The sequence below is a fragment of the Natator depressus genome, chromosome 3, assembly GCF_965152275.1.
Source record: "Natator depressus isolate rNatDep1 chromosome 3, rNatDep2.hap1, whole genome shotgun sequence".
In the NCBI taxonomy this organism is placed as follows: domain Eukaryota; kingdom Metazoa; phylum Chordata; order Testudines; family Cheloniidae; genus Natator; species Natator depressus.
Window position 1 is genome coordinate 195107929 of NC_134236.1, and position 23587 is coordinate 195131515.

The window sequence follows — 23587 nt, forward strand, 5'->3', positions numbered from 1 at the left end:
CTTTCAGGTGGCACTGCTGACAGTCTCTGTCACACCCCTTCTCCTGCATCCCCCATGAAATCTGCTCATAGACACTTATGCTTGGGTCTGTACCTGTGCTTGTACAATCTCTTCTCACCACAGGCCCAGGAGATCCAATATCTCCTGTCTACTCTGCGTCAGAGCATGTGTGGCATGTGTAGCCAGCATGGTCAGTTGCACATAACAATGGAGTGCTGCTAGGTGTGATCACCAAGCTGGATAATCAGGAAATGGCATTTCAAAAATGTGCCAGGCTTTAGAGGAGAGGAGGGCCTTCCAGCCTCCATGACCCTGGGGCAGAATCAAGCATTAAGGGCCAGCTGCTGGTGGACTGTTAGGGTCAACGTAAGTAACACAGTGTCTACACTTGCGCAGCATCAACCTCAGTACATCGACCATGCCCAGTGCCGCTCAAGCAGGTGGTGTTACTTTGTCGGCATAACAGGGCACTTATATCAGTGGGAGACAAATTTAAGTGTAGACCCTTGGACAAGTAGGTGGATGCAAGGTGGCTTACGTTGACCTAACTTGCTAGTATAGACCAGGCCTGAGACTCTTTCCTTTGACGGAGTGCTGAGGAGACAGTGAGATCAGCCCCTGGAGGCCAGGGATCATCAGCAACCATTCTGACTAATTAAGTAGTGGTTTGTAGATATGACAAGGAATCCCATTCAACTCTTAAATGGAACGGTGATTGCTACAACACGGGGCCTGAAGGACGGTAGTAGGTTTAAACTTGAGATCCTGGGCTTGGTGCTGTGTGAGAGAGGTAGAAAGCTTTTTCCCATCTCCTCCCCACCCAAAAAGTAAACACACTTGCAATAATATGCTAAATCTGTTTTAAAAGGCTCCCTTTAATGTATAAACTCATGATCGGAAATGCTAAGGTTATTACAGATGCACAAAGGGTAGTAACTGCTGATTTACAGGAGATGCAATTCATACTTAAATGAGTCAGCTGTTATACCTCAAAAATACTTAGTCCGCACACTGCAGCCTACAATATTTTTAGCGTTAGTGCCATTATAATAGATCAAGCCACAAAACTGTACAACTTGATTTTCTTCCCTCTCATTGCACGGAGCTGTCCTAGAATATTTGTTCCCAGAAGCCCCTTTTCTCTTTGACATTGCAGTTGTCATTGCTGTCATCAAGTAGCTCTACCACTGGTCTCTCAATATGCATATGAGTCAGTGGAAGAATAAGGGAGTGAGGGTGCACTTTATTTAGGTACATAGTTTTTAAGATGACTTGTAGTAAGAAGATGCACACAATACACACAGAGGTACTTTAATCAGCCATCACAACGTTTGGTTATGAAAAACCTACCTTAGGAGAAGAAGAAAGCTCCTTCACTGCAGGAACAGCTGACATATTCTGACTCATTCCTGTCTCTGTCTTTGGTGAGAGGACTGGTGGTGCAGGAGCCTTTCTTTTCATCCTTTCTGCTTCTTGCAGTGGAGTAACTTGATTATTTAAAGCAGGGCTTGATTTTGGTTCATAAAATGGATTTGATCTAATTAAAAGAAGGGAAACATATTTCTTTGCTATCTCTTTGCACTTTCAAAACAAAAATAATAGTTGATTGTTTTGATTGTGCTGTTGCTGCCTTTTTCATTTTTCTTTCTTTCTTTTTTTTTAAAGACCGATGAGTGAATTATGTACAGCCAGCAATTGCTTTAGGCCAACATTTGCAAAACTGGGTATCTAAAGCTAGGTTCCTAAGTCCATATTCAGCTGCCGACAGAAAAGTGGCTGAGCACCCACAAGTCTCATCAAAGTTGACGGATGTTGGAGGTGCTAAACAACTTTGAGAATCTAGAGACTTTTATTTAGATAACTAAAGGTGGATTTTGGAGCCCAATTTTAGATACCCTATGTTTGAAAATCTTGGCCTCAGTGTATATACAGTCAAAGTCAAGTACATTTTCATTTCAGTCACAAACAGCCATCATATAAGTCTGAGAACACTCTATGGAACACACAACAGCACAGGAAAATAATGGCTAATGTTGTTTGCATAGATAAATAGCTCTTTGTTTTGCACATTATTTGGCTAAATATCTTTCAAGAAACCCAGTCAAACATGTTCATGTGTAGTCTGATGCGTTATCACCACAGCTGCACTATTTATATTCCATCTCTCAATGATAAATAAAATAAGCACTTTCCTAGCATTTACACTTTTTAGCCAGGTCTCCAATGAGTCTTATGTCAGATGATCATACAAGAGCTTTTCCTAATCATTTAATGTACTTACTCTCAGCATGTAAAATAGATAGCAATATTGTATCTAATAAGGGGTCCTCCTCTGTATCAAGCTAATGTATTCACTCTCTCTCTTATTTTCCATATGTCCAACAGACCTCCACTTATAAAAATAATCATCTGATCCATTATTCCATCTTTTACTATTGTACACTTTCCCAGTAAGATACGCGTATATGTATAATTTGCTGAACTCTGTGCTCATGCAGTAACATGACATAAATTCCCAAAAGGCAAACCTACATACAATTAGATGAAGTGCAACACATCAAAAATAAATAGCTTCAGTCCCTTGAATTCATTTTTAGATGGAAACAATATTGTATCCAGCATTAGATAAGAGGTTAAGCACTCATATCCAGTCAGAATTTTCCTCTCCATGCTAGAGAACCAAACTGGTAGGCAGTTTTTAGATAAATGAAACTTTAAAAATTGAACTTTTATAATAAGTATTCTTCATTAATAGCTGATTTAGCACTCCATTTCCTTTCCTATTTCACTTTAAAAACAAAAAACCCTTTAAGAATATTTTAGTTTTAAAATATTTTCCTTAATTTATTGAAATGCCTTAGAAATGACTTTGATGCAGTTTTGCCCTTTTCCTCTTTATCACTGAGCAGGAGAAAGCAATTGTTGTGTTACACCACAGAGAATAAGTGTACCTCTGAAGGCTGAAATTTAGTAAACAAATCTTTGGGAATGTGGAGAAGGGAGGAAGAAACTAAAACAACCATTCAGCAACAAGCTTGGTGCATGAAGCTCACCTTACTGCGGGACTCCTGCTGTTTAAGACTAAAATAACTAGCCCGCTGACTGAAGGCATCTTTGAGGTGTTCTCACTTCAGCACTCATCAAATGCAAAAAAACACGAGTGAAGTCAAAGCTAAGGGTGATGTCAAAATAACAGTTTAAACAAAAAAAGGATGGACATGCTCCAGAGGAGGAGGAGGAAAAAGGACGGTATTCGGTTTGGAACAGAAGACTCAACAGTACCTGTCAATTGTTCTAATTTTGCTGACAACCTTGTTGAGCTGTCTTCAAACATTACAGAGTTCAAAGGAAGGTGAAAATAAAAATGAAAAAAGAAAGAGTGAAGAACAATATGTTTATAAGAGATCACAATGTTTTCTTTAGTTCCACAATTTCGTCTTCTGACTAGCCAGAAAATGCAGCATGTTTTGACAGTGAACTAACTGACCCTCTACACCCTTACTTAGAATTACAGAAATTATGTGCACTGGGACTTTTCTAAGAAGTTAATGTTAATTTGCAGTGAGTAAAAAGTTCAGATTAATGGGAGTAAAGAAATCTGAGAGCTGGGTGGAACCACATTTTAAAATTAATTTTCTTACATTTCTGCTCTTAAATAAAGACTTTTACCACAACACATTCACCAAGAAGGAAGGCCTACAATTAAGCAAGTTACAGGCTTGTTTAGAATTTGCTTTAAACATAGGCTGTATCTACATTCAGTGTATAGTAAAGGCAGAACACATTGATGTTACACTTTTCACCTCATTTTAAAACCAGTCCTAACCATTTCTTTGAACTGTTCATTTTAATAAGATTCCTAAAATATCAGAAGCATGACACAGGCTTGGTTTCTAGTTCTTGTCATAATGGTAAATTATAATGTAAAATCCAAGTTTTGAAGTCAGTGGATTTACTCCAGATTTACAGATTTGTAACACAGCAGAATTTGGCTCATGTTTGGTTGCCTCGTGAGCAAGACCAGGCAAAATCTGGCTGAATGAATCCTGGTTGGAAGATACTAATTGGCATATGCAGTCTGTGCTTCAACTATATTATAAAACCAACAGTTATAATGGAATTTATCTAGAGAGAAGCTGAACTGTCCATCACAAGATAAGGCACCGAGCAAACATCTCAGTAATCAGCAGTCATCAACACTGCAGTTACTTGTTTCTCTACTCTATCAATCAACTTCAAGAAGTTAGAAAACATAGTTGCAACTTTCACCAACTATAGTGCCCTCCATTAATTCAGTCTGGTTAATGAGAATAGAAACTATGGAACCAAATCATTTGATTTGAAAATAACTTCAATTTTTTATTTTAATCTATTCAATATGTTTTGGGCTGGTATTACTGGCTAATGGAATTTAGTTCTTCTTTCAATAAAATGATTTTCAAATGAAATAGAATTAAAAGAATAGGCTAAGTGTGATACTATAAAACAGTGCAATTTAAATAGTGCGTACTTATGTAATTTTCAAATGCATAACTTTATTTAACTTAGCAAAGCAACTATTCTTTATTAAGGACTAGTCACTGGCCAATTTTGATTTTTTAAAAAAATGTATGAGTGCATTTTTACAAACGCACAAATAATTTTTGGTCCTTGCCTAAAATTAAAAAATGGCCAAATTAACTTTATTCAAACTTTGCAAAACACTTCCGTCTTTGAGCTATGACCAAAATTTCAACCCACAAGAGCTTTGTTTTGAGTTTCCTGATAGATGAATATCCTTAATAGAACATTTAAACTGTAGCACTGTTACCACAATATACTTATGATGATAAATATTTTGCATTTACATACATATTCTGATGATATCAGTGTACTTTGCAGTCATCAATGAAGCAAGTCTCCATTAAGCATACCATTTAAAGTAAATATTTTTACCAATAGAGAAAATAAGGCACAGGGGTGTTATGTACTTTGCCCAAGGTTACATAGCAACTCTGTGGCAGCTCTGGGATTAGAAATCAACTCTCAGGGCGCTCTAACAGTACATGCCTTGAAACGGATTTCCTGATTTAAGTACACTAAATCATGCTTCCTCTAACTTATTCCATTAGGATTTTCTAATGTTAAGGACATTTTGCACTGGCATTTAACTTAAAAAAAATCCCAGATCCCAGAGCTAAGTAATTTAACATTTAGCTTTCACTTTTTTTAGGCATGAGAGATATCCAGAGCTGTGGTCAGAGTTTAGTATAGGGCTTGATCAAAATGGAAACCGGGCCTCGCACTGAAGATATCTAATGGCATGGACTTTTAGTTTAAAAAAAGTTAGATTGCCATTATGTCATTGGCCCTACAGAAGCAAGTCCCCAGTCACATTCCAGTTCCCATTCCTGCCTACCACCCTCTCATAATGAGAGTTCTAACATTTTAAAAACCATTTATTTCATCTTGTCTACAAGACTGAGTCCAAAATCCATGCTCTGCCTCCTTGAAAGGATAATGGGACCAGGCACCCGATTTTAAAAGTCTGCTCATCCTTATTCTTGGTAGTGAGCATCAAATTTACCATGAACACAGCAAGAAGAATACAGTGTGATTCATGAAGCATACTGCAAAAAAACCCAACCAAACACAAAAAACCCTTTAAATGCAAGGGTAAAAATGCATTGCTTTTCAAATGAGGAAGGGGAGTGTCCTTTGGGATCCTTCTATTTGACATGTAGCCCTCCTATTACGCTCAAAACCACTCTCAATGAAAGCATCTGCTCATTGCTGCTCAAAAATGCAAACAGAATGACAGGATGTATAAAGAGTGATACAGGAAATATTACTGAAAGCTTTATAATGCCATAATGCTGTTATATAAGTCAACGGTTTGCCCTGATCTTCAACACGTGTTTAGGTCTGGTCACCCCATCTTAAAACAGATATACAGTAGCAGAAATAGGAGCATCCAGAGACGGGCGATGAAAATGATTAGAGACATGGAGAGACTTCTGTATGAAGAGAGATTGAAAAGGTTAGGACCAGTTAGCTCAGAGAAGAGACAAGTAAGAGGGACCATGATAGAGATCTATAAGATAATGAAGGATATAGAGGAGAGTAAATCAGGTGCTCCTAATTGTCCTTTTTTATATAAAAGAAGTACCAGGGGACGTTCAACAAAATGAAAGAAAATACATTGGAAAACTGCAAAAAGGAACTACATTTTACACAGTGCATACCTGTCACCATACAGTGCCACTCAGGCCTAACACTTAGCAGGATTCAAAAAAGGGTTACATATTTATGTAGATAAGGATATCCACAGTCACATTTGACAGAATACAAAATGTACAAAGGGGAATAAACTGTCAGGCTTCAGGGCACAAGCAAACTGCTAACTTACAGGAGTGAGGAAAAGCTTCCCCTATATACTCATCATTCCGTAACTGTTTTTCATGGGGTTTCTTCCATTTTCCACAGAAGCATCTGGTGATTGCTGCTACCTGGCAAAGGATACTGATCTAGATGGACCACTGCTCTAACCCAGTATACCAATCCCTATGTTCCTAAACAGGCCTTGTGTCATAACAATCCACAATGCAGAACTGCAAGAGTCTCCCTTGCCCCATTCTACTCCATACGTTTAATAAACTGTCCCCACAACTTTTCCAAGGCTTTTCCTACTTAGGAACCTGTGAAGAAGTAGGAAGGGTCTCCAGTAGGGACTATGATGTAAAAGTCTAAATTTACTATGCTATTTAACCACTTCACCCTCCATTTTAATAATGAAAATACAGGCCAGCTTAGGTTTGAACAACATTTATCCTTGGGGTGGGGGTGGGGGGTGTTCATTTTTACCTTCTGTTAAGAAAATAAAGCAAATAGGGGTTGTAAATCCCCCCAAGAGACTTGAAAAATACAAAATTAAAACAAAACAAAAGCTGCTGTAACAAAGAGCTCCTGAAATCCACAATCTCACAGACAGGAAGAAAAAACAAGCCTGCCCTTTAAAACACTGCAGTGGCCTGTTTGGCAGAGATTTGTTTAGGATAGGGACGTGGGTGTATGTAAAACAAAGAAAAAATCCTTCACTTGCCCCTCCACTGTCACTTTTGTCTCTTTCCTCTCTTCTTCTCTTCCTCAGTTTTAACTATTCGCTGTCTCCATCTCTTTGGGTATGTATATTAATATTTCCCCTTTCAGACTCTCCCGATCAGTGAGTGATCAGGAATGTCTAGTGTCACTGTCAACAGCACAATCATACTCTTGGTCTGGGAAGATACAGCAGCCAGTGCTGTTTGTTCAGAAAACCAACTCTCCCCTGCCCCACACACTGAATGGAGTTGGCAGAGAAAGCATTCCCTAATGCCAATTTTTCACAACCAAACAAAAACAAAGCACAACAAAAACCCGACAAAACTAAAAAACAAAAATTCATGGGAACAAAACTTAAGAGAAAATGAACCCCGGGGTCCTATACGCATTTCTATCAGTGTGCATGGAACTTCTTCAGTTTCCTAAAATACAGCTATAAACAAAGCAAACATTAGGATGAAAACATGACACCTGAATTACTATTAAATATAAGAGTCACAAAAGTGTCATGCCATAATAAATCTCATCAAGGTCTTTACAATTAAAAGTTAATTACAGTTGTCGCCTGTAAAATTGCTCATGTATACTCACCATAAATCCTTGAATGGGTGGTGCGGTTGCTGAGTAATAGCCATACTCCTAAGGTGATTAAAGACACAAGCACACCTTACGCTTGTGCCTTCAATCATCCCAAATTGCATGGTTATTGCAAAATGCCCTCACACCCTATTTTGCTTCATTACTAGAATATAAGACAGTCAAACACCGTCTTATAAGAAATTTGAGATAGGGTTCTTAGACTCCAAGACCAGAACGGACCATTGTGGTCATCTAGTCTGCCCTCTTGTATATCACAGGCCAGAGAACTTTGCCAAAATAATTCCTAGAGCAGATCTTTTAGATAAAAGCCATCCAACCTTGATTTTAGAATGGTCCGTGATGAAGAATCATTAAAAACAAATTCCAAGGAAGTGCACAGACTGTTTCTCTTTCATCCTTTCAAGTAGTTGCTGCCTTGATGAGTTTCCCAATGATTCAACATTTGCTATATGGATTCCCAGGTGTCTCAGTTCACCCAAAGTGCATTCTTTCCAAGAACTTTCACTTTCATTAATAGTAAACATATTCTGGTTTAAGAAAAAAAAAATAGCGACAAGACAGGAAGGACCAAGGCCCATCAATCCTCCCTCTCTACCTCACTTGAAATTACTCAGTGTTGCCGAGAAAGGCAAAATCTTTCCTAAGGTACATGCAGAAAAATGCCCCCACAGATCCTGTCAACATGCTTGGGAGATTGATGAATTCTGTCCTGTGTATGTGGGCAAGAACCACCCTGGTTAAATCCATTCATACTTTGAGATTATGTCAACAATCCCACTAATACTTTAAGATTGCTTCAAGATGAAATATTACAAATATTATACTTACTCATCTAACTCTTCCTCTTCAGTTTTAGAAGTATCTGCATAGAGGTATTTACTCATGTCCACCGGTCTTACATTTTTCCTTTTTGCAGGTTGTGGAGGAGAATCTTTGATAGTTACAAACATTTCAGGTTCAGGATCTGGCTCATCAAATGGGTTCAAGTACTCTGGAGCACCTTCCTCTTTAAAGGGATTATAATTATCACCATAGTAAGAGTCTTCTGGTTTTGAAGATGAAGCTGTTTCAGTATCGTGTTCTATAAAAAGCATTTTAAAAAGATTATTTAATACAGAATAAATTCAAAACTATTTTAGCAGATCTTTATATTTTATGGGGCTTTAATCTGAACTGAAACTTGGAATCTAAGGTCTTTGCCTTGAAGTGAATATTAATGCTTTATTTACAGTGTAACCTTGTTTAGCCAAAAATAAGCTGTGAAAGGTAATGTCCCCTGAGGGGCAGGGAGGGAGGATATTAAACACTTTGGGTATGTCTACACTGCAATTAAACACTTGCGCCTGGCCCATGGCAGCTGACTCGGGCTCGCAGGGCTCAGGCTAAGGGGCTGTTTAATTGCAGTGTAGACATTTGGGCTTGCGCTTGAGCCCAGGGTCTAGGATCTTGCAAGGCGGGAGTGTCCCCAGAGCTTGAGCCACAGTCTGAGTCCGAACATCTATACTGTAATTAAACAGCTCCTTAGCCCGAGCTGGAGTCAGCTGGCACAGGCCAGCCATGGGTGTTTAACTGCAGTGTAGTCACACCCTTTGAGAAATTTCCCACTTATCCAAAACTTCTTTCAGCCATATTAGCCATTTGTCCCTCACTCACTCATGTAAATAGGATCTCAATAGATGTGATTTTCTTTTAACGGATTTTCCCAACTAGGTTATTCAGGTCCCAACAATAATGCTTTAAATGCTTCTTTGTACTCTTATAATTTATAATGATTTCCTAAATGAAAGGACATTTTGTAGGCCCTTAAGTGGTGGTAGGGATTGGGACCCCTCCATGTCTTATTTAAAACACATGATCAAGTAACACTGGAAAATCATTTATTAAGCAAGTTAATGACTAATTACACATTTTTAGTGTACATATCAGAACTTCTGCCGTAGATTTTTGATAACAATAGTAAATACACTCTCTCTATTACAACAAATTTAAATTATCCTTAAAGAGATACACAATCAGATTAATAATAGATAGTTTGGGATTTATAGCCAGCAACTCTGCACAATTCTTTCCAGCAACAGAGGAAGAATTTTACACTAGCAGAGATTGTTGGCAGATATCTTTGTGACTGGAACAATATAAAAACATACATAGAGAATGTTAACCACACTGAAATTTATCAGGACTAACCCCACTATTCTTGCAGTCATAAATGGTCAGGAATTCATCTTACTACTGCTCTGACAAGATGGCATTATTGCAGGAAAGTGAGCACTCACCCCATGCAAGTAGGCTCTTTACTAGCAGTTTTAACAAAAAAAAGAACTTTATTTGCAATAACAATTCACAGTTTATTCATGATGCGAAGTGCCCTTTATTTTTTGAGCTTTGAAATTACTGGGTTGAACATAATAGATCATTTCAATTTAAAAGACAGACAATATTATTTATTATTTGTATGGCACTAAAGCCCAAAGATCCCCAAAAGGGCCTTGTCCACACTTGGGATTTGCCCCACTACAGCCACTGATGATTAGCCAGTATAGACAAGCAAAGCTGCTACTTGTGCTTCTTGGAGCTTATTCCCACTTGAAACCAGTGTAAATTGTGGTTTACAGCGATTTACCCAATTTAGGTTAGGGATTTGCATGCTGATGGCTGGAGTCAAGGTAAATCCCCACTGTAGATCAGACCTGAATTTTCTGAGGTTACCAGGATGAACCATCAAGTTGCGTACATAGCAAGCCTTTGACCACAGGAATGTATTACTGTGTAACTTTATTCTCATTTCCACTTTGCTCCTATTGTTAGCCACACTCACTTGTGTCTTGTCTTAAATTAGATTATAAAGTGTTTGGGCAAGGACTGTCTCCTGTACATTTATATAGTGGCAAGTGCAATGGGACCTCCATCTCATCCCTGGTTCATCCTACTTGAGAGCTACAGGTAAGAAGCTTGAGAGATCTAATTTTAGGAAGAATCTCAGGACTCCTGTTCCTTGAGCCAGTGAACCTTTCACATCTGAATTCCAAGAGGTATAAGAGCATATTTTGTTACAGGCCCTTTCACGGCTGTCTGTCTCAGAAGAGACAGCTCATCTGCCCACGCTGAAATACTGCTACTGTCAGAAGAGGTGAGAATAAAAAGGGATTAACTATGTATTTCCCACAATAAAGGAATGAGACCTACAGATCATATAACTGTCCCAGCCTTATTTAAACTGAAGATGGGTACAGAGAAGATAAGCACACTTGTATGATTAAGGACAAGATCAACAGCACAAAAAATGGACTTCACTAAATTGCTCTGCAGGTTCTATCTGGTGAATATATATGACATTTATTACTATATTCTATACCTCTTAATTATGGAGTGTTTCCAACTACCAATGATTATTCAGGCACTTTACATACAAAAATCCCTTTAAAAATCTTATGTGATCTGCAATCTATTTTTCCTTGAGTGAAACCAATGCAATCTAACATATACAGTAGTTAAATTTAGCTCTACTGTATTCAGTAGTTAGTAGATTTAGCCGTATTTACATTTTCAAAAGGCATTTAACATTGCTCCAAATTAAAGGCTGGTGTTTAAAATGAGACTTGAATAAAGATAATTGATGCCCTGGATTAAAAAAATGGATGAGAGGCAAGAAAGGGGTGCTTGAAAAAAAGTTATTTTTAGACTTATAAACAATCAATCACTAGTGACAATACTTAGCACTTATATAATCCTTTACAAACATTAACTAATTATTCAGAATTTTTGAGTTTAATGTTGTTACAGTAAAAAAAAAAAATCTGGGCTGTACATATGTTACTAATCCTACATAAAGTTAACAAGGAAGCGTGCTTCTAAACAGGTTACGTCTCCCTTTAGTAATATAAAGTAACATTAAAGTTTTGGCTTAGAAGAAAAGTTTTTAAATAGTTTTAATAACTTCAGTCTAACTGGATTCAAACAGAGAAAGGCACATTATAATAATGCTAAAGGGTTAAAGGTAAACTGACCGAAGCAAAGGAATCCAGAGTTATTGCTGAAACTTTATTTCAGAACAACAAAGTATTGTACTGAGGTCAAGCAAGAGTCTTGTAACAATGTAGTATGTGAAATCACTCATATGTTGCAACTCAGTGTATAGTCAGTCTTCGATTTGATTTTCCTGGCTTTTGCCAGCTTGTGTCAGAGCCCTAATATAAATTTTCATTTCTTCTAAGTTAAAAAAAAGACGTTCAATGATATTATTTATATTGTGGTAGCACCCAAATGCCGCGACAGGATCAGGGTCCTATCGAAACACGTATGAAAAGAGAGACCCACTCCCAAGAGCTTACAGGCTTATGGCCTCAATCCAAGAACATGTTAAGTATGTACGTAGTTTTAAGGACATGAGTAGGACCACTGAAATCAGTGACTCAACGCTTACAGCTACTCATGTATTTATGTGATTTACTGAACCACAGCCACACTGTCATGCTTGTGGGACCTGGCCTCAAAAGATAAACGTACAAAGGGAACGAGGGTAATGCGATGCAACATATGAAGAAAATAGGAAGGGTGATGATAGACATATGCCTTATTAGTAAGGCTGCGAATCTTTCACGGAGGTCACGGATTCCGCAGCTGCAGCGGCTGACCCCAGGGCCGCTCGCCCAAGCAGCTGGGGAGTCCCTGGGGCCAGCCGCACTGCTGCTCTGGTGGCCCCAGGCAACTGGTCCTGGATGCTGCCCCGGAGCAGCGGTCCGGGACCAGCAGCGGTGCCCAGGCTGCCCCTACCCAGAGAAGCAGCAGTGGTGGCGAAGCCCAGGGCCACCCCTAGCCAGGAGGAGCGGCAGGGGCAGGGGGCCCCGGGCCACCCCTAGCCAGGAGGAGCGGCAGGGGCAGCGGGGCCATGGGCCACGCCCCCGGGAGCAGCAGTGGTGGGGCCCTGGGCCCCCACACCAGGAGCAGCAGCGTCCATTGGAGCACTGCCCCCTCCTCTCAGCAGGTAAGATTTAGTTAGGGGTATTTTTAGTAAAAGTCAGGGACAGGTCACTGGCCGTGACTTTTTGGTTATTGCCTCTGACCTTTACTAAAAATACCCGTGACTAAATCGTAGCCTTAATTATTAGTTCAAGTTGTATTATTTATGTTGAACCTTTGCCTAATTTTTAACCAAAGCCTTTTCTATTTTAAAATTATTTTTAGCTCTTAAAATATTTTCTCATGGGCGTGCACAAGAACCAACCCTGCAACTGAGTCCAAAAGAGTAGACCCCTATGACTATGTCATGGTTCCACATTGTGTAACACCTCTGATTTTTACACAGTCTCTCTGGAAATGTACTAATTTAGTGTTAGACACTGAGGCTTGCTGTCTCACTATCACAAGACAGGGTCCCTGGCTTCAGTACCTCTGTTTCTCACCCTGGCTCCTTCTGCAGATCCAAGAGTTTTGACTCCTCTTGGAGACTTACCCCCTCGTGAGCTATACACCCAGCAGATGTTTGCATCAACAAAGGACAGCCTTTTCAAAATAAGGCAATCCAGGCATCTGGCAGAACCACCTGCCTCTCTTGCCCATCTGTCCTAGATTCAATCTCCTCACAGCACTGGGCAGCCTTGTAATTATCATAGGGCATGTCTACGCAGTGGTGTAATGGGGTACATGGCGGGGGGATATCTAAAGTGCAGTAACGTGTTGCACATTAATTGGTCCATGTAGACACAACTAGTATGCACTAAAGGTTCCCTAGAGCGCTTTAATGTAGTACTGTTTAAGCATTTCATGATGAGATACAGTCTGCGTGCAGTTTTGCTTCTGTTAGGGTGTAAGCGTTCAGGAATTCTTTTAAAATTTACACTGCAGTATCAAAAAGCATATTAGGGAAAATCCTGAAAGAAAAGACATGCAGGAAAACAATATCTTTTAAAAGTATGCTTTACACTATTTTTTAAAAATTAGCTTGACAGCGTCTCCTGAAAACAAGGCTTTAGATATTTGTTTTTTATTTCATAGAATTTAATGAAAAATACAAATAGTTTCTGCAAGTCTCTTCAGCTTCAACATTATGGGCCAAATTCTGCACCCCTTACTAGGGTCAAATTTTCACTCCCATTAGTTGTCTGAGTATGGACGACAGGATGTAGCCCAATACGTAGAGCACCCTAAAATGCCAGGCTGAAAAGAACCTCCACCATACAATTAGTTAAAAGATTTAATTTATTTCACACATATGCTAAAGCTGATGGAACTTTGTCAAAATCATTTTCAGGTCTCCTTGCAGCTTGCAACTCTGCAGATAAGTATAGGGTTTTCCAGACAGTGGCAGGCGCCTAGTTAAACTTGGCTCTTATTTCTCTTCTTCTTCTCCCTCTCTCCCACACTAACAATCCTGGATTCCTACTTATTTTTCTCCACCTTCATGGAGGCATTGAGAGAGGGTCCTCTCAGCCTCCCACCCCCTGGTGCAAAGAAACGGACCTTGCAACAGAGGGACAAGTCACAGGCAAACCACAGAGGTCTGAGAAAGGTCGACATTGGCTCCACTCTGGAATTCCAGACCTTCCTGAACCCTACATCTGTACCCACGATGGGTCTCTTAAACCCTTCAAGACTGGCCAGTAAATGTAAAACATTCTGTGGCCATTTGTCAAAGCCTTCATAAAACATTTCAGTCTTTAGAAAACAATGTCAATGCAGATCAAATTATATTATGAGATAATAACTCAATACCTAATTTTGAAAGCTGCATACTTTCTAGGTAAGGACAGCTGTCTTAATTTTCAAAAGTGACTAGTGATCTTGGGTGTCTCAATTTTTGGGGACTCAACTTGGGACATCTTAAAGGGTGTCAGAAATGGTAACATCTGCCCTTGAAAAATCAAGCCATGTTGGGTTATTTCAAATTGGGGATTCAAAAATTGAGACACCCATAATCATTTTGAAAATTTAGGCTCCTGTTCGTAGTTTGAATCAATTCAATATTTTGTTGGTTTTAAAGTCTTTAAATGGGTAATAATAATTATATCTGCTACTGAGCTGCAACTGGCACACCAAGGGTCAAATCCACAATAATTTTGAGTAGCCAAGTAATAAACCTGCAAAGGTAGGAGAGACAAAAGAACAGATTGATGTACTATTTACAATTGACACACTGCCCGCTTTCGCACCAGCTCCTGCCAACTGTACCTGGCATGGCTCCACTGACGGGAACTTCTCACAGAAGTATGCATTATGCCTGGCAGTTAAGTATCTACAGAATCAGATGCTAAGTTCCCACAGGAACTAAGACCCATCACAAACCTGACGACCTTCCTTTCCCAGTGCAAACTGCACATGCCTTCTATAACACACATACAGCAGCATACACATTTTTTTAAAAATACCAAAAGCCAAGCCTACCAAGACATTACACTGCATGCACAATCCTCCCCAGCGGGGGATGGAGGAAAGACAGAATGAACCACATGTGACAGCGTTACTTAATGCACTACTGAAAGGTGCTCAGATGCTATGGTGATGAAGGAAGTATAAGAAAAAGAACAGAATAAGGTGTTATTTCCCTGTACTGCCAGGAACAATGACATAATTATAAACCAATAAAGCAAAAAGAAAAGGAGTACTTGTGGCACCTTAGAGACTAACAAATATATTTGAGCATAAGCTTTCGTGAGCTACAGCATCCGATGCATCCGATGAAGTGAGCTGTAGCTCACGAAAGCTTATGCTCAAATATATTTGTTAGTCTCTAAGGTGCCACAAGTACTCCTTTTCTTTTTGCGAATACAGACTAACACGGCTGCTACTCTGAAACCAATGAAGGGTATAATTGATTGAACATGCTATAAAGATTTATCAAAACTTCAAGGCCTCAGAGGGATACATTTTAAAAAGAGGTAGGAGATGGTCCTATTTCAATGGGAAGGTGATTTTAGTGACCCAGCTGGATTTTATAGTGATAAAAGGAATTGTAAAAACCGATCCAAATAAGCACTACACATTTGCAAAATGTTAGAAGCAAGTAAGCTTCATAAACCTAAAGAACAAGATCTGAAAACGATAAAATTGGCAGCAAAAAAGGGGTTAGGTAAGATTACTTCATGAAAAGGTTACAAAACACATATATGTTTATAAAAGGCCAAATGAAGCGTGAAATGTCAGTGAGTAAGGGCCTTTAAAAAAAGGGGTAGAGACACACGGGAAGAGAGAAGCATTTGGAAACTGTACAAAACAAAGGGGAGCACTCAGGATTGGTCCAGTGGTCTTTTTGTCCACTCCTTCACAGAATGTCTTATGAAAATATGTTTATTATTTCTATTACCAATAACAACCAAACAGCAGCATTTTAAACTTCTATCAGAAACATAAAGAGGGGAACATGGACTAGGTAGTTTAGTGGATTCGTAATTGCTTTTCACTTTTATGTTGCCAAGCCTAGCCCAGGCTGATAATGACCAACAACTGTCACCATATGAAAGCTGGTCAGTGACCTGTGTGAAATGTGTTTGGTAGGTTTCAATCCACTCACCTAGTTACCACTCTGCTAACTGGCACCAATCAGAGACCTCAAGGGCTGAGTGAGCATGGCAGCTGAACAATCTTCTTACCCTTAGAGATGGCTCTCAGGTCAGAATTAAGGTACACTGATGGGAGTGTGTGACAGAGTGGGAATTTTTCTTAATATTTTGTATCAATATTGTGTGTGCGCCTCAGTTTTCCCTATGTGGTGCCTGATTAACTAGATGGTGGGAAAAGGTTTTTGACTCTTTGCAGAGACCCAGAGATACAGGGGTGATTGATGCTTCACTGTCTGGGACCTGGGTCCCCATGCCCATGGAGAGCCCAAGAAGGCAATGGCCTGCCCAGACATTTGGCATATGGCAACTAGAGACCATGGATGGCCAGCCCTCTGCAGGAAGCCAGCCAGGTATGACCAACTGGAGAAAAAAGGAGCAGGGCCAGGTGACAATGTTTGCCTGGGAACAGGAACAAGGACTGAGGAGGGGCCTTGTGGGGTTAAGTGTGGGCTGCTGGAAGCAGGAGATGTTCCTGGAATGGGACTGAAGAGGGGTCAGAGGGCTCTGTGCTCTGGGACTGATCAAGGACTATGCTGTCACTTTCTGTTCTCTATGTTAACCGAGGACTTTCTACGCTGTGTTTGGGCACCTAATAAACCCTTCTGCTTTTACAACGCTGGCTGAGAGTCACTCCAGTTTAAGGAAGGTGGAGGTGCATTGCTTGCTTGGGGTGTACAAGTCTCTCTCAGGTGTCCAACTCAGGTGGACTCACTGAAGGGAGCTCCCAGTGTGAAGCTGAAGGCTCCGAGGTTCAGTCTAAGGAGGCAATAAACAAAGTGGCTTTCCCTAGTGGGAGTGTGACCCTAAAGTAGGTCTGGGCTACTGAAGGGATTCCTTCCAGGGACTGTTCCAGAGCTGTTCAAGAGCACCGGACCTGTGGATCCGTGACAGGGAGCATGGGGAAATTTTCTCTGACGCTCCTCTTTGTGCCTAGGTAGAAGGCTTCAGACTCCACATTTGTCAATCTGGCACCTTTTGGAAGCACTATTTTCATTCACATATTTTATATATTTGTGACGATGTTTTGTTGTACTCTATATACGCTGACTTTATATGGCAATTTTCACACACTAACAACTCCAAACAGCTTCAGAACAATTAATTGCATTCTAGTGTTGTCATGGTGTGATTAAAAAAGGCATATGCCCAGCGGTACGGCAGCTACTGTAAGATTGCAAATGTGTTATTTGGCCAGAATTCTGGCATTATCCCTACCATTAGACAATCACTATTTAGTGGAACCACTAGACGAAGAGAGAAGAAGCCTCAATTTGACATATCATTGGAGAAGCAGATGTTCAGTTTCCATTGGCAATTAACATTCCTGATACTGCTGCCTGGGTGCATGTAATAATGTTAGTTTTTACCAGAACAACCATTTTAGTTTGTAACCTTAGGAAAAAAAAGTTATGCTTCATTAATGAGTCTGTAAATAATGATTAATTGTGTGAAAATGAATTCACCACCTTCTGCATCAGGATCTTCGAATGGGTTTAATTCTGCTGCATCAGGGTCTTCAAATGGATTCGAACTGGAATTGGCCAATTCTTGTTCCTCTTCATCCAAAAAATTTAGCTTGTTGATGAGTTCTAGAAAAAAATGAAGTATTGATTCAGTGTGGCCACAGCCAGCCCTGGATACTAACTGTTCACAAAACACATTTCAAATTCAGAAAATTCACACCAGTGGTCCCTGAGAACAGTGAACTGGACCACATCACCAAGTGCAGAACTAAACTAATGTATTTTGTAGCACACCAATGTTTCCAGCCAGAAGAAGTTAATTGAATAAAATAGATGTTCACTGATGAGTACTAACCCACTACGCTGCCACAGCGGCCTTCTGGACCTAATCTGATTCAATAAATTTTGCAGTGGATCTAGAAAGCTAAATACAGCAACTTGATTTCAAAATATGAATGATTCGTATATTCGTTCACTGTCAATTCTCTTCTTTGCATGTAACATTCATGTAAAGTCAGAGAAGGAACTTTTTGTCAAGTTATAATGGTTAGGCATTATTCACTGCACAAATTGTGTTTTAATGATGTGGTTTTTCTTTCCTATTCACAATCATGTGACAATGCAGTGGCTGAAGAGAGACACTCTATCATGTTGTTACCTGTTGGATGTGCTACAAATTACTGAAAATCACATTGGATGGAAAGCACAATGATAAAACTGACAGCTGAATACAAGCAGAAGTCAAAAGGTAACAGGTCACAGTAAATACAGACAATCAGAAACAGAAAGAAAGGAGGAAAGCTCATAGACCTTCAGAGGAACTGGCTGATTTAGCTGAAGGCATATTTGCTTGCTTTATGCAGTCATCTTGATCTTCATCTAAGCTGCTCAGAGCATTCAACTGGTTTACAATTTCTGTAAACAGAAGCCAGTCAAGACAAATGTAAGGTAGGGTTATTTAAAGAAAAAGCTGTAGAAAGCATGCTATTACTAGAGAAACAGGGAAAGAGAGGACACTTATTGTTAATGAAAAGAATACATTCAGAATGAATCATTACAGTGATATATAATACACTTATGCACCTGTATGGAACACTTCAGCACTATTTTAACAAGAAGGAACACAATAAGGTACATACTGAAAAATTTTTGATGGGTGCCCACGACCAGCAGTCTCAAGATTAACAAAATACTTAAAATGAACACAGACATTAACCCAAAAACTAGGTATGCTAAATATAATTATTTTAACAGTTTTCCTGTTGGTAAGTAAAACTTGAAATTAATAGTATAAAGTCAGCTTAATACAAAAAGTTTGAGGCTACAGCATATACACTTTGATTATGCCTCATTAAGACCAATCTCTATCAATTTTCCACCTAAGATACACCCAATTTAATAATAATTGTAAACAACATGGTCACTAAACATAGTACGGAACAAAACAGGCTGCAGTAATTTAGGGCCCAATTCTGCCATTTTTATTCTTAGTGAGTAATATCTTCTTACTCATTGGATAGATGGCGAGGCGATTAAAGGGCAGGATCCGGCCCTTTGGGAATAGCTCTGAAACCAACATTTTAAAACAGAACCAAATAACTCAAAAGGAACCTTAATGGAGTTAAGATAATCTGTGTACTGTTACTTTTAGGCCAGTGGTTCTCAAACTTTAGTACTGGTGACCCCTTTCACACAGCAAGCCTCTGAGTGTGACCCCTCCTTATAAATCAGAACCACTTTTTTATATATTTAACACCATTATAAATGCTGGAGGCAAAGTGGGGTTTGGGGTGGAGACTGACAGCTCGCGACCCCCCAAGTAATAACCTCACCACCCCCCTGAGGGGGCCCGACCCCCAGTTTGAGAACCCCTGATTGAGGCTTTGTGCACTTGCTTAAAATGATGCTTGGAAGAAATTAAGACATGATGATAAAACAATAGGAAAAGCAATGGCAATTCGTATGCCACCAATTTACGATCAAACAAAATACTAAAAACAGTGAAGAAAGTATTATGGAAGCACCACTCATGACTCCATAATTAAGCTTGAGTTGAGTTTGCATTTAAAGCAGGGATTCAACCAATTACAGATGAAGGATACAGTGTATCCTCCCAAATTTACAGTATTTACTCGACCTTGTAGAAAAAACATGAGTTAAAAAAATAATAATCTAATACATCTTTAAAAATGAATTCAATATAGGACTATGAACTATTATGCATTAAGAAGAATTGTATGGTAATTTCATACAATTGTCATTACAAGGTGGAGATAAGGCTTTTGAGATTGGGGGGAGTGATAGCTCAGTGGTTTGAGCATTGGCCTGCTAAACCCAGGGTTGTGAGTTCAGCCCTTGAGGGGGCCATTTAGGGATCTGGGGCAAAAATTGGGGATTGGCCCTGCTTTGAGCAGGGGGTTGGACTAGATGATCTCCTGAGGTCCCTTCCAACCCTGATATTGTATGATCTTGAAATGTTTTACCTTTAAGTTACTGATATGTACTCAACCTTAACTACACCGTATATATTGTGTCTGGGAAAAGTAAAACTATCACTGGAAAATAAAGTTGCTCAAACAGAAATCTCTATTTTCCAAACCGATAAAAAAAGTAACAAATCACAGAGAGGTGAAAATTGAGCAACATCAGTGTTGCTGTGATGGTATCGGATCAAAATATGACTATATAGATCATTGTTGCAACCACTATTATATATTTGAAACAAATCTTGTACAAGATGTGGCACATAAGATGTCTATGAAAAGGTTATGATTTGCTGATTAGGATTATGCTATGTCTATGCATGTATCATTTTTGTATTTGAAGTTATGAATATTGGCTCTCTACCTGGATTTCAAATGTTTGCTTCTGGGGTAACGCCCACAAGATAGTTAGCCAGCACATCTTGGAGGGACTATTCTAATTGAGTGGCCCATCAAAAGGACTCAACTCACAATGGACCATGGGAGACACCCATCTACACTGAGTGGACTGTCCTATAAACGTGCTGTCTGGAATATAGGTAATGGCTTCCTGCAATGACTGAGCAAAATGGGGCACGAACATGTGACTTGCCCATGTGACTCCAAACACTATCTGGTCACCTGTGATTCTCCACTACCTGTGCTGAGGTTTTTGTTTGAAACAATGGGTTTCCATCCATATGGCAGAGGATATAAATGGCCCTGGAAACACCTCCATTTTGCCCGTCCTGCTCAGATCTCTGGACTGCGGACTTACACTAATGGGAGCATTCTCACCCTGGGAATGAGGTCCTTCCAATGATTTGGAAACAACCAGAGACTTACTAAGCCAACAGTTTATTTCATCACTGCTACAAGCCTGAACCAAGAACTTTGCAATTACTGCATGTATTTGATTCTTTTAACCAACTTTAATTCTCACCTTTCTTTCTTTTTATGAATAAACCTTTAGATTTTAAATACTAAAGGATTGGCATCAGTGTGATTTTTGGGTAAGATCCAAGTTATATATTGACGTGGGTGTGTGGCTGGTCCTTTGGGATCAGAACCTTTCATTTGATGAGACTGGTTGTAAAGAACCACTCATCTCTGAATCCAGTGTTTTTGGTGGTGACATAAGAACTGGAATGCCAAAGGAAACTGCTTTTATGAGTTCTTGTTAGCCAGTGTGGTGAAACAGGAGTTTACTTGTGTGGCTGGTTTGGTATCTCTGATGAAAGATATGGGTTGTGTTTGCCCTGTTTCTCAGCAGTTTGTCCTGAATGTGGCATCCTCAGCTGTGACCCACTGAGGCATGGTTACAGTTGCTCTAACTCAGTGGTTCCCCAACTGGGGTTCTCGGGAAAAAATTCCCTAATGGCGGACAGAGCTGTCCCTAGGAACCCCGGGCAGCACGGGGCCAGCAGCCCAGAGCCCCTGGACTTCCAAGAACTAAGCAGATCAAAGCAATCATAGCTATCACACTGAGGAGATTTAAACTTCAAGACTCCTTATAAGAAATGGAAAGGGAGGTGGATATTTTTTGCTGTTTTTAAAATTAAATAGGCAGCGAGTATTGTTTTTAAAATTATTATGAAGAAGAAGTTTAAACTTTGTTGTAACATGCGTTGTTTGCCTGGACTGCTCAAGACCTGAATGCTTGTGTAGGAGGAACTCTTTGAGTTGGCTTCTTAAATACCTTAATGCCGTTTCACATCTGATACTCCTTGATGAAACATAGGAGCCTTGTCTGATAATAGGCTTATTCAAAGTGATACAAGCTATGAAAGTGAGATCTTGGAAGAGTGTTGCCGTTTTCATAATGTAATAAAAATACTGTAAGGATAAATAATAATTAATAATAAATAGCATGTAATAAGCAGGTCATAAAAAGAAATTTTATATTTCCAAGATCACTGCTTTTATAATTTATACTCAGGTAAACCCCTGGAAATATTCATTTTTAAGAGGAGGTTCACGAGACTAGACATTTTAGTGCAAAGGGTTCACTGGTTAAAGTTTGGGAACCACTGCTCTAACTGGTGCTGGCTGCCCATAGCTCATCAGTAAAGCTGTGAGTGTGTCACGGGACAACATGACTTTCTGGGACCTCCGTGACATCTGCAGTGGCCAGTGCAGCTGGCCCGTGGGCCGCCTGAGCAGCTCAGGCAGCCCCTAGGCCAGCCGCACCCGCCACCACTGCTGGAGCAGTCGTGGGCTACCACACCTGCCTCCCCCAGCAGCAGCAGGAGTTTGGGTGGGGGGCTCAGGGCTGAGGCGCAGGAGGGCGCGAGGGCTCTGGCCGGTGCTTACCTCAGGGAGGCTCCCCAGAAGCAGCGACATCCCTCGGCTCCTAGGCAGAGGTGTGGCCAGGGGGCTCTGTGTGCTGTCTCTGCCTGCAGGCACCACCCCTGCAACTGTAGAGTCGGCACTCGGAACGGAGGCAGCGGGCAGAGCTGCCTGGCCATGTCTCCGCCTAGGAACTGACGGAGGGTGATGTCACCACTTCTGGGAGGCACGGAGCCGGGTAGGGAGCCTGCCAGCCCTGCCAACCCTCCTCCCCCCCAGCAGCCTCAGGGGTCCTGGGCCACCCCCCCAGCACCCGCGGTGTCCCTGGGCCAACCCTCCCCCCGATTTAGTCAGGCGTATATAGTACAAGTCATGGATAGGTCACAGGCCGTGAATTTTTGTTTACTGCCAGTGATCTGTAAATGACTTTTACTAAAAATACCCATGACTAAAACATAGCCTTACTCATCAGGGGATGTTCTTACAACTGGACGCTGGTGGGATGCAGAGATTCCTTGGCCACTCCTTTCCACTGGACATAAACCACGCACTATGCTTTGGTGCAAAGAAGTCAAAAGCAGAGCAAGGATCTGGTACAGAATCTCTCAATATTTAAGACATATAGCCAAAAGCTGCTTTACTAAAAATCTTAGATTTGAACGTTTTGCAAAGACATACTAACTCTTCCATATAAATACGTAACTGATTTCCAAGTAGGAAGATGCAGTACAATCTATTCTTAAGATGGTGCAGCCATCCCAGAACACATCTCAACCAGATTAGCTTCCTAAACAGCCTTGGTTTTATAGGACTTAAAAGTAGTCAATTTGAAGTCAGTCAGCTTAGGAGTCTTAAGCTCCTTCTTGTTCAGCTTCAGCATACAAAGACTTGCCGGAGATCTGAAAGATGTAGTAGCTACATACTCCTAAGCTTTTGGACTCAAACAGACTGATAGATGTATTTCTTTACTGAAATGAAAAGTAGAATATAAGCTTATAAAGCATAACTATGAACAAATGACTAGTTAAAACAGGGTGCAGACATTGAATTCTTTGATGTGGTTTGAATCATCTGGTCCCATCTGCTACCCTAAACACCTTTATGCATTTCACTGTCTCATTACAGGATAAAATGGTTT

General features: G+C 40.1%; 1 protein-coding gene across 11 annotated transcripts in view; it reads right to left on the bottom strand.

The window, feature by feature from the left end:
• The window catches only part of EHBP1 (EH domain binding protein 1), a 319529-nt gene that overhangs the window by 149364 nt on the left and 146578 nt on the right, over positions 1-23587 (bottom strand). For 4 of the 11 annotated variants that reach the window (XM_074949596.1, XM_074949591.1, XM_074949595.1 and 1 more), the window contains exons 8-12: positions 18509-18613; positions 17702-17824; positions 8509-8761; positions 3283-3324; positions 1351-1537 (exon numbers count right to left, since the gene is read on the bottom strand). In XM_074949596.1, coding sequence (XP_074805697.1) covers positions 1351-1537; positions 3283-3324; positions 8509-8761; positions 17702-17824; positions 18509-18613 — 710 coding nt within the window. The remainder of the gene's footprint in view (positions 1-1350; positions 1538-3282; positions 3325-8508; positions 8762-17701; positions 17825-18508; positions 18614-23587) is intronic. The other 7 variants (XM_074949599.1, XM_074949593.1, XM_074949592.1 and 4 more) reach the window with 3 other exon arrangements.